The 16,778-nt window shown below is 39.5% G+C and overlaps 1 protein-coding gene across 1 annotated transcript; it reads left to right on the top strand.

The window, feature by feature from the left end:
• The first annotated feature begins 212 nt into the window (after nt 1-212).
• On the top strand, nt 213-12,439 carry LOC139159342 (vomeronasal type-2 receptor 26-like). The gene is made up of 5 exons (XM_070736663.1): nt 213-293; nt 1,407-2,222; nt 4,174-4,401; nt 10,979-11,105; nt 11,538-12,439. The coding sequence occupies exons 1-5, from the start codon at nt 213-215 to the stop codon at nt 12,437-12,439; spliced, it is 2,154 nt and encodes a 717-aa protein (XP_070592764.1).
• Nucleotides 12,440-16,778: the final 4,339 nt, after the last annotated feature.

Genomic DNA, 16,778 nt, shown 5'->3' with positions numbered 1-16,778 from the left:
TTTATCCACCCGCCACCCTGGGGCAGCTGTGGAGAGTTCTTTGGACGTGCCGTTTTCTAGCAGAAGGGATGGGGGGGGTGAAGACCCTGCATGGCAAAGCCTGGCCTCGATTCCCTTAGGATCATCAGAGCCTGCAAAGTTAAAATCGCTTGTTTTGGCTGCTGCTCGCAGCAGCAGCAGGCAGGAGAGAAGCAAGGTTTTATAAGACGAAAATGGTTTGTGAGAAGAGGCAAAAAAATCCTGAACGCCTGGTTCGTATCTCAAAAAGTTTGTATGAAGAAGCACAAGACGAGGTATCACTGTACTTGGAAATATAATTTTACTTCTACTTATCACAATGACTCTGAAAGTTGGACCATAAGGAAGGCTGAGCATCAAAGAATTGGGGTGGGTGAAGGTGAAGGAGGAGAGTACAAAACTTGGCTTGAGCTCATCATTATCCAGGAAATTAAACAACACTCCTTGGGAGGAAAGCTATGGCAAATCTAGATATCATACTTAAAAGTACAGGAATCACCCTGCTAACAAAAGTACATTTAGGCATGGCTCTGGTTTTCCCACTTGCAATGTATAGCTGTGAAAGTTGGACCATAAGGAAGGCTGAGTACCAAAGAATTGAGACCTTTGAAGTATGGTGCTGGAGAAGACTACTGAAAGTCTCTTGGACTGCAAGGCAATCAAATTGATCAGTCCTAGAGGATGTCAACCCTGCCTACACTCAAATACTTTGGCCACTTAGTGGGAAGGAAGGACTCACTGGAGAAGAGGCTAATGCTGGGAAAGATTGAGGTCAAAAGAAGGGGTCAACAGATAATGGTTGGAAACTAATAAAGGAAGGAAGCAACCTAGAATTAAGGTTTTGGGGACAAGTTACTATTAGAACAGCTTGCCTTCAGAGGAGTTTTTAAAGAATGGACAGACATTTGTTTGAAATGGTATTGGGTCTCTTGCTTGAGCAGGGGGTTGGACTAGGGCAGGGTATCACTTGATTTCATTGATGGCCACATTAGGGCTATGTTTGACCTTGGGGGAGGTGTGGCCAAGGTGGATGTGGCTATCATGACACCTGTGCTGGCACAAATGCTGTGCCAGGGGAAAAGCCTCCCGAGTTCCCTTTTTAGCTGGGACAGCCTCCTGCAACCGTCTGCCAGCCAAAACGGAGCTCAGAAGACCATGCATGGCCCTCTCAAGCTGTATTTTTGAATATCACCCATAGATAATTCAGAGCTCACCGATTTCAAAAGGAGCATACAAGACAAAAGGACAGAACATCAGGGGAACTAGCAAAATTCATAAAGTTATGATTTGAAACATCTCTCAGCAGTGGAGAAAGGCCCTTAGATTTACCACCTGACTTTTATCATTTAAACTGGCACAAACTACCAATACCTTCTCTTTTATCTTAGATCAACTATAGTGTCATCAACCAGATGGCTGAGCAAAATCATCATTTTCCTTTTTCATATCGGATGACCCCAAACCAAGAACCTCCTTACATAGCAATTGTCAAGCTGCTCCTGCAGTTCCAATGGACGTGGATTGGCCTTCTTTCTCAGGACAATGAAAAAGGAGAAAAATTCAAAAGACGCTTGGAGGTTCTCACTCTAAAAAATGGGATTTGCATTGTCTTCTCAGGAACCATCCCAGATGCAAATAATGAATCAAGTGAAGGAAAAACTCTCATGCAAGAAAAATATGAAATGTTATTTTCTCTTATCAAGAGTCAAATAAAAATTATACTATGCCAAATAGATTCTCAGGCCTCAGGAATATTATCAGCAGTAATTCAGAAAAATGATATGATTAATAAATCAATTGTGGGAAGAGTATGGATTGCAACAACTTTGACAGCTTTAAGTGTAGGTATTTTTGATCTCTGGATTGATCTCCAAAATAAATATGCTTTATTTTCCTTCCTCATCCAGAAAAAGAGAAGGACTCAATATTTTGACTTTAATTCTTTTACATCTATGATCCTATTGTATGGAAAGCAAGTGTTTCAATGTTCTTATTCAAGTCCTGTGTTATCTAAGAAAGTTTGGAAGAAATGCAGGGAAAAGGAGAATTGGGAATTCCCACCCCATGATGTGATTGCAAGAATCCTCTCTCAGGATTCCTCCCATATTTCCCAAATAATTCAAATTGTGGCCTGGGTCCTCAGTTCTGCCTCTTCCTCCCAACGGAATAAGAGTAGAAAACCCCAGGTTGTACAGCCCTGGCAGGTAAGTCTTGTCATTTGAGGTTCCATTGTGTCTCCCCTTCCAATTCCTCAATATTAAATTTAATGCAGAGAGAGTTGAGATATTCTAAGAGCAGTTGCCCAGTTTTTGGTTTTTGAGAGCGAATGTCAATTCTGAAACTCATCTGACTGAGGCCATTTTGATGCTTTATTGTGGCCACACTGGATCTCAGGGATAGAGTGGGGAATAGAGAGAGCTGGGGTTTTGTAGCTGAAACAAAATATTTTCTCCTGGGAACCAAGGACATTCCCACCGATGGCCAGAGTTAGGATGAGTGAAGTCATCAGGCAACCAGGACCATGTGACTGTTTGGAAAGGGGAGGAAAACTATTAGTCTGACTTCAATACCTGAAAAAATACTGGAGAAAATAATAAAAAAACAGCTTTGCCACTACCTGGAAACAAACAGGATAATATCCAACAGCCAACACAGGTTTGTCAGAAACAAATCATGCCAAACTAATCTCTTATCCTTTTTCAACACCATAACCAAATCAGTAGATCAACACAACATAGTGGACCTTATATACTTAGACTTCAGCAAAGCTTTTGATAAAGTTGACCACAATCTCCTAATCAACAAATTAGAAAAAAGCGGGGTAGATTACAACACATGCAGATGGATTAACAGATGGCTGACCGACCGCACCCAACAAATTGCCCTCAACTGTTCCAAATCCACATGGAAGAAAGTAGGCAGCGGGGTACCACAGGGTTCTGTCCTGGGCCCTGTGCTCTTCAGCATTTTCTTCAATCACCTGGACAAAGGAATAGAAGGGCAACTAATCAAATTCGCAGACGACACCAAGCTGGCGGGGGTAGCCAATACCCTCAAATTACAGAAAGACCTGGACAGACTAACATAGTGGGCCCACACCAACAAAATGATGTTCAACATCAATAAGAGTAAAGTCCTTCACCTAGGTAAAAAAAAAACCTGGGCACACATACAGCCTCGGAGAAACCCCTCTTAGCAGTAGCGACTTCGAAAGAGATCTCAGAGTCTTGGTGGATAATCAACTAAACATGAGCCAACAATGTGCAGTAGCAGCCAAAAAAGCCAATACAATCCCAAGCTGCATCAACAGGGGAATACACTGCAAGACCAGGGAAGTCTTAATACTACTCTACTATGCCCTGGTCAGACCATACCTGGAGTACTGTGTTCAGTTCTGGTCACCATACTTCAAAAAAGACATTGAAACTCTGGAGAAGGTGCAGAAAAGAGCAACCAAAATGATCAGGGGACTTACGAAGGGACACTGCAGGAACTGGGCATGGATAGCCTAGAGAAAAGGAGGGCCAGAGTGGACATGATAGCAGTCTAAAGGTATACAAGGGGTTGCCACAGAGAGGAGGGGATCACTTTATTCTCCAGGGCACTGGAGGGCCGGATGAGGAACAACAGCTGGAAGCTGACCAAGGAGAGATTCAACCTGGAAATAAGGAAGAACTTCCTGACGGTCAGAACGATCAACCAGCGGAACAACCTACCAACGGACATTGTGAACTCCAATACTCTGGACATTTTTAAGAGGAAATTGGACTGCCATTTGGCTGGGATGCTATAGGGTTCCTCCTTAGGCAGGTGGTTGGACTTGATGACCCGCATGGTCCCTTCCAACTCTAACAATAAATAAAATAAAATAAAAAATAAAATAAATTTCTAATTAGGTAAAAACTGCAGGAACATTTAGAGTCAGTTTTAATCAGCCTATGCCTATATGATATGTTGAATAAAACTGATATTTGCACTCTGCTTCCATGGGGCCTTTGACCACTGTTACCGCTCTCAGACTCAGCTCCATAGCAGCAGCAGCAGCAGAAGTTAAGGCGATGCTGGTGGGGGGGAGGAAGACATGCTGTGCCTCGAGTTCTGAAAAACACTGAATAAAAACTCAAATTTTAATGCTTTTTCTATGGTTTTATGCAGCTTCATAAGTTCCTGAGAAACTTCCAACATCACAATATTTCCAGAGATGTGATGTTCTTTGATGAAAATGGAGTTCCTGTTGGTGACTTTGATATCATGCACTGGACATCAGTTTGGAACAAATCATATGTGGGGGTGCAAATTGGCAGTGTAGAAATACAAACCTCTGCAGAAGTCAAGATTTCTGTCAATCAAAGTGCCATCCAATGGCCAACTTTATTTAACAAAGTACTTGAGACTGCTTGGATTTTGCTCTTCTATTTATCTCCATATGTGGACATTTTTCTGCTCAGAAATTGAGGGCAATTGAGATAATTTCCAAATGAGAGAACTTAAAACCTCATTAATGTATTAGATATTATTTTACTTTAGAGGTTATATAATAATCTATCACAAACAAGAACCAGTTGCATTGTAGACTAGACTAGACTAGACTAGACTAGACTAGACTAGAATAGAATAGAATAGAATAGAATAGAATAGAATAGAATTCTTTATTGGCCAAGTGTTATTGCACACACAAGGAATTTGTCTTTGGTGCATATGTTCTCAGTGTATTTTTTTTATAAAGGTTTTTATTTATAAAACATATACATAAGACAATAAGACAAACAGAAAACTAAAAAGAAAAAAAATGGACAATTTTATGATGTGCCTTTGTTACATTTCTATTAGTGTTTCTTTAGTATTACACAGAATATACTTACATCATATATACAAGATCTAGGTAATGGTCTTAATTAGGTATATCTATCTTTTTTCCCTTTTTTATCCGAAAACTCTGATCTTTATTCCTCAAATTTCCTATCACTTGTTAACTCTCTTTGTTGTTCTTTTTTTTCTCTCCCCTTTCTTCATAGCCATTTGTAAAATTTATCCCAACAATTGGCAAAATCTTCCTCATCTTTGTTTTTTATTTTCTTGGTTAAGGTGTCCATTTCCGCACATACAGTTATTTTTTCAATAGTGTCTTCTTCAGTTGATATAATTTGATTGTTCCAGTATTGTGCAATCGTTATCCTTGCTGCTGTTGTTATATGCAAAATTAGATATAGCTGATCTTTATCAAATTTCTCTTGGGCAATTCCTAATAAAAATAATTCAGGTTTTTTCCTCATTTTCCTTTCTAATATACAGTATCTTCTAGCCAAAAATGTATTATTCGCCAGAATTTTTTCACAATCCCACTACATATGCTAATTTGAACCAAATTCTTTGTGGCATCTCTAGCATCTGGGTGAACGTTTTTTATCTATATTCGCTATTCTATCTATCTATCTATCTATCTATCTATCTATCTATCTATCTATCTATCTATCTATCTATCTATCTATCTATCTATCTAGTCCAATACACAATGAGGGATTTAGTGGGTATATATACATATACACATAGTAAAATACATGATGAAGGTTATAGAGGAGATACTCATAGTAAAATATATCTAAGAAATAATAGAGAAGAAGATATAGTAATAGAACATATCAATGAAAGAATAGAAGAAGAGATATAGGAATAGAAGAAAGGTATAGGAGATATAGGAGAGCAATAGGACAGGGGACGAAAGGCACTCTAGTGCACTTGTATTCGCCCCTTACTGACCTCTTAGGAATCTGGATAGGCCAACCGTAGATAATTTAAGGGTAAAGTGCTGGGAGTTTGGGGATGACAACTCGGTTACTGAAGTCATATTTTTTACAGTCAAGTTTGGAGTGGTTAATATTAAGTTTAAATCTGTTGTGTGCTCTTGTGTTGTTGTGCTTGAAGCTGAAGTAGTCGCCGACAGGCAGGACGTTGCAGCATATGATCTTGTGGGCAATACTTAGATCTTGTTTAAGGCGTATTAGTTCTAAACTTTCTAGGCCCAGGATTGAAAGTCTAGTCTCATAGGGTATTCTATTTCAAGTGGTGGAGTGAAGGGCTCTTCTGGTGAAGTATCTTTGGACATTTTCAAGGGTGTTAATGTCTGAGATGCGATATGGGTTCCAAACAGATGAGCTGTATTCGAGGATGGGTCTGGTGAAAGTTCTGTAAGCTCTGGTAAGTAGTGTGAGATTGCCAGAGCAGAAGCTACGTAGGATTAGGTTTACAACTCTTGAAGCCTTCTTGGCTGTATTGTTGCAGTGGGCTTTGGCACTTAAATCTTTTGTTATTAGTATACCAAGGTCTTTAACCGAGTGGGGATTATCTGTGATAATTTGATTATTCAGTTCGTATTTGGAGTTCAGATTATTCTTCCCAATGTGTAGGACAGATCATTTGCTAGTTGAGATTTGGGGTTGCCATCTGTTAGACCACTCAGAAACAGTGTCAAGGTCTTTTTGGAGAGTAGTTGTGTTATCGGTGGTGTTGAAGAGTTTTACATTGTCGGCGAAGAGGACACAGTTGCTTGTGATGTAATCGCAAAGGTCATTGATGTAGAGAATGAAGAGTGTTAGTCCCAGTACACTACCTTGGGGAACACCGCTTTTAACTGGGACGGGGGTGGATATGGTGCTTCCTATATTGACCACTTGTTGTCTGTTTGACAGGAATGTTGTAATCCAGCTATGGAGGGATCCTGAGATGCCATAGCATTTGAGTTTTAGGAGTAGTTTGTCGTGGACCACTGAATCAAAGGCTTTGCAGAAGTCAATACAGTAGTACCTCTAGATACGAGTTTAATTCATTCCAGAAGGGAGCTTGTATTTCAAACAACTCGTATCTGGAACAAATGGCTTTAGACTTTGTTTTTCCCCTCTGAGATAACCAGAAGCAAGGATTCTTGTGCCACCTAGTGGACGCTCGGCTCGTATCCCGAATTTGAGCTCGGGTCTGGAACAGAAATTTCTCTCCCCTTGTGGCTCGTAACTTGGAATACTCGCATGTGGAGCAGCTCGTATCTAGAGGTACTACTGTATAAATTGCATCTGTAGATTTCCCTTGATCTAGATGAGTTATCCATATATTTTTGCAGTGGAGGAGCTGCAGGTTGCAGGATAGTTTTTTTCTGAAACCAGTTGTGTGGGTGTTAATATGCCATCTGAAATACATCTTAAACCAATTTTCTTTGTAGGCCGTGGCTAGTGTTAATTTTTTTATTTCTATTCCATATCTTTTCCCATTCATTAAGATTAATATTATATCCAAAATCCTGTGCCCACTTGATAATATTTTCCTTTACTTGTTTGGTCTCCATTTTATAAAATAATAGATAACAATACAATTTCTTAATCAATTTCTTCTCCAGACCTAACAATATTTTATCTAATGCTACTTTTATTTCCATATTCTCTTCTATCTTTTCCTAATCTTGATTTGATCTGTAAGTATTCCCACCATTTCAGGTTAATCCCCTCTTCTTTCAGTTCCAACCTTGATTTTAAGATCCCTTCTTCATTTATTACTTTTTTATATGTTATGATTGGACCAGTTTTTCTAAAATTTGGGTGTGTAATTGCGCTGGGGGAGAAAACCAATCTGGGATACCTCTATACATTTGTGTTTTTATTCTTAACCATACAGAGAGTAATGAATTTCTTATAAAATGTTTGGTGAAATAGCGATGAGTTAAATATTTTTGTCCCACAGAAAATAATGCCAGCCACCATGTAGATCATAGCCTTCAAGTGTTAGTATTTTTTGGTTTCTTTAGGTTCTCTCAATCTGCTACTTAAGACCAATTCCTATTGAATTTGTGGTTGTTTCTTTCTGACATCTTGTATTTCCTCCCTCTCTTTACAGGCAGCCCCCTATTGCTCTTCTTTATTTTTGGATTCTTTATTTGGTTGTTCTGTACTATTCAATCAATTTTGCACGAAAAAAGCTCTTGCTTGTTCTACACTCTCAATCTTGATCTTTGCACCTTGCCAAAATAAGGAAAGTCCTTCTGGTACAAGCCAACGGAAGGTTATATTTTGTTTAATTAGTACCGTAGTAAGGAAGTAATATTCTCTTCTGATTTCTCTCACACTTCTTGGAACTTGTTTTAAAATTATAATTTAGATTTTGTTCTAAACAGGATAAAGATTCAGCAATTGAAAAAAGGTTCCATACCCATTTGCACTATTTATGTGACCCTGAGGACACAGATAAACTTCCAAATGAGCTCAACAACTTTCAGAAATACTGCTAACGACCTGATGATTGCAAGGAATATAAATCCTTCCAAATTCCTCCATTCAGTCAGAACTGAAGAAGCTTCTTGAATGAGAAGCGAAACATCTTCTAGGGAAAAGAAAGATCAGTTGTGTTTTGAAAAAGAACCTTTAGGAGAAATCAAGAATATGAAGTGTTTAGCCCATTGAATTGCATAAATGAAAGATATCATTAAGTATGTTTGATGGAAATGAGAGCAGCTAAAAAACTCATGTACACAATGATCAGTGGTAGGAGAGAAAGATAGGGACTATAGAGAAAGCTAGATGCTGGAGGTTTCCTAAGAAAGTAAAGATGGATATATATGGGCAAAAAGGAAGCTGTATGCTCCTCCCATATACCAGGGTGACTCAACAAAAAAAAAAATCAAACATATCCCTTCCCTGGTACAAGCTGATAAGGAGGCGAGCCTGTAGCCTAAAGGCTAAGGCCACTGCCTTACAAGGAAGAGGTCCAAGTTCAAATCCCAGTAAGGGTAAGGGTATGCCTACCTGATGAGAGCAAATAACCTCAAAATAGATCTATAGCAGTCTCCCTTCCTTTTCATTATCAGCAAAAATATGTTACACACACACACACACACACACATGTAAAGCCTGTGTTAAAAGCACTGCCCATGTTAAAAGCCTGTGTTAAAAGTACTGTCTAGCAAGGCATACCCAACCCAGGTTCGAATCCTAGAAAGGTATGGCTTGGCTGACAAAATTTAAAAAGTTTGAAATAGATCTATAGCAGTGTCCCTTTATTTCTTTATCAGTTCTTTGCAAATTTGAATGTGTGTGTGTGTGATTTTTGTCGAGTTTTTGTCTCCCTTCCTTCTCATTATCAGCAAACTATGTTACATATATACTGTATCTCTATCATCTCTCTCTCTCCCTATCTCCCTATCTATCTACTGGTCAGCCTACCTGCCTGCCTGCCTGCCAACCTACCTACCTACCAACCTACCAACCTACCAAACTATCTATCTATCTATCTATCTATCTATCTATCTATCTATCTATCTATCTATCTATCTATCTATCTATCTATCTGAAACCACTTTTGCAATGGAACAACTTTCCTTTGGAAAGAAGAATAAGGCAAAGAGTCTGTTTTGGGATTTACAATGGAGATTGATAGAGGAAGAGAATGACCTTTCATTTGCCCCTGGCAAGCAGAGTAATTAAAGTTCATGCCACTACTCCTTGACTCATTTTGCTCAATGTGCTCCTGAACTTCTGGAAGCAAGTTGATTTCAGTAAATCCTTCTAATTCATAAATAGCCCTGATCAATCTTTCTTAGAATCATAGTGTTGGAAGGTACCTCCAGGGTCATCAGGTCCAACCCCCAGCTCAATGCAGGATTCACCATCCCAAAAAGATGACTGTCCAGTCTCTATTTGAAGACCTCCAGTGAAGGTGAGCCCACCACCTCCTGTGGCAAACTGTTCCACTGGTTTATCAACCTTAGTGTTAGCAACGTTCTTCTGATATCTAATCTAAATCTACCCCTGTGCAGTTTCATTCCATTGTTTCTAGTCCTTCCATGTGCTAATGAGAACAATGCTGATCCCTCTGCTCTGTGACAGCCCTTCAGATATTTGTAGACAGTTATAAAGTCTCCTCTCAGTCTTCTCCTTTGCAGACTAAACATCCCTAGATCCTTTAACTGTTTCTCATAGGACTTGGTTTCCAGACTACTTACCATCTCCTTTGAACTTGCTTTAGTTTATCAATGTCCTTTTTAAATTGGACCCCCCAGAACTGAACACAGTATTCCAAGTGTGGCTGTACCAAAATACTGTACAGAGGAATAATTATTTCACATGAGCGAGATTCTATGCTCCTCTTGATGCATCCCAGGACTGTGTTTGCCTTTTTTACAGCTGCTTCACACTGTCAACTCATGTTTAATTTGTGATCTCCCTATACACCTAGGTCCTTCTCACCTGTACTGCTGCTCAGACACATTCCTCCCATTCTATATGTGCTGTTTTCATTATTTTTGCCCAGATGTAGTATTTTACATTTTTCTCTGTTAAATACCATTCTGTTAGTTTCAGCCCATTGTTCAAGCAAGTCTAGATCTTTTTGAATCCTATCTCTATCTGGTTTACTATTAGCACCACCGCCTAACTTTGTGTCATCTGCAAATTAAATAAGTTTTCCTTTAATTCCTTCATCTAGATCAGACCTGGGCAAAGGGCAGCCCAGGGGACCGCCTGCTGTCTGTGACCAGCCCTTGGAGGTTGGAAGGAAGGAAAGAAAGAAGGAAAGAAGGAAGGAAGGAAGGAAGGAGAAATGGAAGGAGGGTGGAAGAGAGGGAGGAAGGAAGGAAGGAAGGAGAAATGGAGGGAGGAAGGAAGGAAGGAGGGAGGGAGGGAGGAAGGAAGGCAAAATTCTCTTTCCATGCTCTTTTGCAAAAGTCCAATAAATGCTCATTTTTAAATTGTTAATTGGTTTCATTGGCCTTTCCAAGAAATTTAAAGCAAACCTCATCTAGATCATTTATAAATATGTTAAATAGTACTGGGCCTAGGGCTGACCCTTTTGGTACTCCACTTGAAACATTATTCCAATTGGATGAGCAACCATTTATTACCACTCTTTGAGTACGATCACTAAGCCAGTTTTGAATCCAACTAACAGTTCTTTTGTCAATCACATACTTTTTGTTTATGTTTAGATGGTGCCTTATTCAAGATGTACAGAAAGCTGCTCCCCAGGTTATGCCAAGCTTGTGAGACAGGGAGCCCCAGTTTGTTGCTATGACTGTTCTCTCTGTGTGGAAGGAACATTCTCTGGGCAAGAAGGTAGAGTAAGTGCTCCAAACACAACAACAAAAAATTAGTATGCAATCATTATTCTCTATTGCTTTTTCTGAGGATATTTGATCAAGGAGCAACCAAAAAAATGACATTTTCACAAACATTTCAAAGATTGGGCGCTATCACCAAATTTTGTATAATGATGTGAACATTAAAATAAATAATGAAAGATTGCTGCTTTCTATTGAGTTGTTACTTTCTTACTTGGTTTTGGGAAAGAGGAAAGGTTTTCACATAATCACATTCATCTTTAGCCTTTAACAAGAGTGTTGATTGTTTTAAATAATGTCGTGTCATATGGATATCTTTGGACAGAAATATGATATTATTCCTTGCAAGTGAAGTAATGGATTTCTGATGCTGTTTTCATGCTCCTACAGCTGCAGAAACAGATATATACTAACCAATTTTTTTCAGATGCAGTCCATTGTGAAAAGTGTCCTGATCATCAGTATTCCAATAAGAATCGAGATCAGTGTGTCCCCAAAAATATAAGCTTCTTATCCTATGAAGAATCATTGGGACTCACCCTGGCTTTCTTTGCCATTGCTTTGTCCCTAATCACCACCTTTATTTTGGGAATCTTCTTTAAATACCAAGACACTCCCATAGTCAAAGCCAACAACTGTGAACTCACCTACATCCTCCTGGTTTCACTCCTGCTTTCTTTCTTGACCTCCCTTCTATTCATTGGTCATCCCATGAAAATGACCTGTCTCCTTCGACAAACCATTTTCAGTATTATTTTCTCAGTTGCTGTTTCTTCCTTGCTGGCCAAGACTATAATGGTGGTGGTGGCCTTTCTGGCTACAAAGCCAGGCAGCAGCATGAGGAAATGGCTGGGGAAGGGTCTGGCCAACTCTATAGTTTTATCTTGCTCTGGTATTCAAGTAGGCATCTGCATGATATGGCTGGGAATCTTTCCCCCATTCCCAGATTCTGATTTTCATTCCCAACCAGAAGATATCCTGCTCCAGTGCAATGAAGGCTCTGTCACCATGTTCTACTCTGCTCTTGGTTACATGGGTTTTTTGGCTGTCATCTGTTTCTTGGTGGCCTTTCTGGCTCGAAATCTGCCAGGGGCCTTCAATGAAACCAAACTGATCACCTTCAGCATGTTGGTTTTTTGTAGTGTTTGGATCTCCTTTGTTCCCACATATCTGAGTACCAAGGGGAAGTATATGGTGGCTGTGCAAATCTTCTCCATCCTGGCCTCCTGCCTGGGTTTACTGGGCTGCATCTTTATCCCCAAGTGCTACATTATTATCCTGAGACCTGCCATGAACACGAAAGAACATCTGATGCCAAAACAACATTAAGGTTCTTTATGTTGGTATCTATTTTTGTACAGTTTATAAGCAGTATAAAATCACATACTTTGAAGTAATGTTTTATGTGTTGTATTTTATCTTTCTTCATTCCATGTGGATTTTGAATTATAATAATAGTATGGTAAATTTTCTAAAACAACTTAAACTATTTGAATTAATCATATCCTTCAATTGTCACAATTTGAAATCATGTTAAATCATAACCATCATAAACTGTTACCAGTAGTGTTCTGATATGCTTTTTGATTAAATTAAAGACAATGGCTAATGATAATGTGTTCTTGTTGTTGTATAACTTGGCGTTATATTTTAGGTTGACTCAGCCTTCCAGCCTTTCAGTAAAATGAGGACCCAGATTGTTGGGGGCAATATGCTTAATCTCTGTAAACCTCTTAGAGAGGTTTGTAAAGCTCTGTTAACTGGTGTTCTATCCCAGACTTTTCAGATTGAAACAAAAGGCTAAAGCCCACAATTTAATCTTTGAATTACACTCTTTATATGAAAAAGCAACATTTACAGGCAGAATGCAGTCTTTAAAGATCATGGAATAAATTGCATTGCTACAAAGTTATTAGATAGGCCTCCGGGAAAGATCCCAGCATCAGAGCTAATGGCATTCCAGCAAGATAACACAGGCAATAAGTAATAGGGTATACAATTCAGCTCACCACATTCTGCAGGCAGGCAGCTTCTAGCAGATGACTTTTGCAGAGCAGAAATCAGTTATTTAGAAGAATGTTTTCTGCAACCCCAAATCTAACACAGCATCCATGAAATCAATGTTGAAACTCCATCCAGAATTGCCCATCTCTCCTGAATTGTGCATCTAAGAGTGGCTCATCCACTCTAATGTCCCCTTCGTTCTCTGACTTGGACCAATCCCCCCATTGACATATCTACCACCTCTGGTGGTTCCTCGGGTTCATCCAGGTCTATTTCTCCATCACTCTCACTCTGTGCATCAGCTGGCAACCCTATTGGCCCAGGGTAACCAGATGGGCTTGGCTCATCCTCCTCCTTATCTTGGTAATCGTCTCTCAATGGCATTACCTCCGATGTCTACACTATCTCTCTTTGGCTATTCAGAAAGCGTTGGAAAAGCAAAGCCCTCCCAAATGCAATTGCAATGTATTTTTATTCAGGTACTGATCAATTTCATTCATTCATTCATTCATTCATTCATTCATTCATTATTTATTTATTTGATTTGATTTGATTTGATTTGATTTGTATGCCGCCCCTCTCCAGAGACTCGGGGCGGCTAACAGCGACAATAAAACAGTGTACAATAGTAATTTTGTATTGATGATTAAAAATCTATCGATATAAAACCCAAACATACATACATACATACCATGCATAGAATTGTAAAGGCTTAGGGGGAAAGAGGATCTCAATTTCCCCATGCCTGGTGGCAGAGGTGGTTTTTAAGTTGTTTACGAAAGGCAAGGAGAGTGGGGGCAGTTCTAATCTCTGGGGGGAGTTGGTTCCAGAGGGTCGGGGCCGCCACAGAGAAGGCTCTTCCCCTGGGTCCCGCCAGGTGACATTGCTTAGTTGACGGGACCCGGAGAAGATCCACTCTGTGGGACCTAACTGGTCGCTGGGATTCGTGCAGGAGAAGGCGGTCCCTGAGGTAATCTGGTCCGGTGCCATGGAGGGCTTTATAGGTCATAACCAACACTTTGAATTGTGACCGGAAACTGATCGGCAACCAATGCAGACTGCGGAGTGTTGATTAGGATTCTAGATTGTCCTGATTTTGATTTCTGTCATTCTAGTGCCATACCTATCCTAGCCACATCAGGATTACCTGCAAATATGAGAAACATTTCCTCCTTCCAATCATTTATCAAATCAAAATGTCCAGCACTCAACAAGAATGAACTCAATAAGAATGAAATAGTATAGGGATTCCTCCCTAAGCAGGAGGTTGGACTACAACACCTCCAAGGTCCCTTCTAACTCAATTATTTTATTCTTTTCTAACTTGGTTGTGTCCCATATGCAACATGTCCATTAGAAGATTGCCTCATTAAGATTACCTCAGAAAAATCCCACCATTCATTTGCAAGAGTCACACATTTTTGGTTCCCAGGTATAGAAGTATATATGTGTGTATGCATGCACATATGTACAGTTTGGCTTAACCTGGAAGTATATTTTCTCTCATTTACAGTGAATGGCTATGAGATCAGATTCAGATCAGAGCTGAAGAAGCTTCTGGGATGAGAAGCAGAACATCTTCAAAGAAAAAGGACAAAGTCCAATTGGATGACCAAGAATGTCCATAATCATCATCATTAACAACAGATGTTCAACTCATCTAAAAACAAGCCTATGAAAATTTCCCAGTAATAGTTTGTACTGGTTTCAGGCAACTTATATAAGTTCACCATGGGCTTTTAACGCATTTGTTTTAAAGAAGATGAATTCTGAAGATTACTTCCTCAGTCTCAGTATAGGTAGTTCTTGCTTACCAATAGCAATTGGGCCAGATTTTCTGTCTCTAAGTGATGTGATCATCAAGTATGGTATCCTGTGATTACACTACTTAGTGAAGGCAATTGTTGTAGTGCTCATTGCTGTTTTTAAGTCCCAATTGTGGGTCACTAAGGAAAGAACTCAAATGACGGCAACATGCAACTTCCTGCAAGAAGCTGGCAGAAACTCATAATCCTGGGTCGCTTGTAAGCAGGCAGGTGAATGGGTGAGTGCAATGGAGTGAGGTAGGATGGGAATACTGTGCTAGCTGGGGGGAAATGGTGAAGTGAAATATGAGTGCATGCAGGCTAAGGACAGACTGCTGTGGCACAATACAAATCCATGTGAGCTGGGGATAGAGTCCTTCTTTGAGGCACAAGTGCAACTGAGCAAATAATGGGGTGCTGCGTTCTAAGTTCACTCTATGGATTACAAGATCTGTGTATCTTGTATTCTCTAGTGAAACTGCTTGGGGGGGGGGCGGAATATTGTGAGACTAACTTGGAAACTTCCCTACCATATGCCCTTGTAAGGAAAAACCCAGGAGACCAGGAATAACAAAAGCAAAAACTTTATTTCAAATAAAGTCAAAAGAAAAACCAATATGCATATTGAGACCAGAAAAAGTACAGAAAAAGCCCATGTGTATCTAAGGTAACTAATACGTACGGAATATAGCATTTCAATACATTTTTCACTCCCTTATCCTCCCATATTGTACACTCCTAATTTACTCCCATATTGGGGTGGTTCCAGATTCAGCACTTCCACTGTCCATTTTCCCTCTCCTTTTTTGGAACTTTCCAGAGTTTCTTCATCATTGATATTCATACCTTTATTGGTCCTACAGTTACTACATAATTTCCACATCTACTGTTCATTCTTTCTAAAGTCATTTGCACATGGGCCTGTGATACATTTCCATATTTGTAGAGGAACAGATCTCCTTTTATAGGAACAGGGCTCTTGTGTTTTTAACAGAAACAGGGTTGTTTGAGGCAATTAGGACACAGGGCCTTACGGGTTTTTTTATAACTCCTCCCTTTCCCTTTCACCTAAGGAATCGAAGCCCTTAGGATTCATCAATATTCTGTAGCATAATGCTAATTTCCCTTTTGGACCTCCTACTTTCCCTTTTGTACAACCCTGTTTCTAACCTTTCCAGCAGTTCATACATATGGGTATACATTTGATACAGGTATAGGTTACAAGACTTAAGATAATAACTAGAATGTTTCCTATAAATATATAAAGGGAAAGGAAACCCACAGTCCCCACTTTCTCTTATCCAACAAAGAACTCACAACTCACTTTCCTTTCCCTAACAAATCTTAAAGTCACAAATCCTGACTGCACCCTGCTCTATTATACATAAAGGAGACCTCTTTCACACACAGATTTCTACACTAACATGAGAATTCAATAACATGAAATTTATACCTTCCCTACTAACTGCCAACTAAACAGCATAAACCTTTCAGGGAACTAATGTCTTTTCTCTCATTCTCAAACCGCTACGTCAATAAACAAACACAACAACTCAGCTATGTAACTGTAAACCTTCCATCCTTGTTCTAATTTTTCTAATATATGCCCAACCCTGTATTACCACACACCACCTATCCCACTGCATAGTATAATATTCAACATACTATTATAAATTCTATCCCTCATCAAGAGTACCTTCAAAGAAAACATATTCAAAATTCCCTTATTACCTGTTGCTTCCTAGATCAATGGATTATTTTTTGTTCTTTACGTCTATACTAAGAGCCCCAAAACATCTCTTCAATAACTGTAAGTTTACAGCCTAAAAGGGATAAAGCAGTTCTCCCAACGTGGCACC

This window comes from Erythrolamprus reginae, chromosome 2 (assembly GCF_031021105.1).
Source record: "Erythrolamprus reginae isolate rEryReg1 chromosome 2, rEryReg1.hap1, whole genome shotgun sequence".
Classification (NCBI taxonomy): domain Eukaryota; kingdom Metazoa; phylum Chordata; class Lepidosauria; order Squamata; family Dipsadidae; genus Erythrolamprus; species Erythrolamprus reginae.
This window is presented reverse-complemented; position numbering and strand designations above follow the sequence as displayed.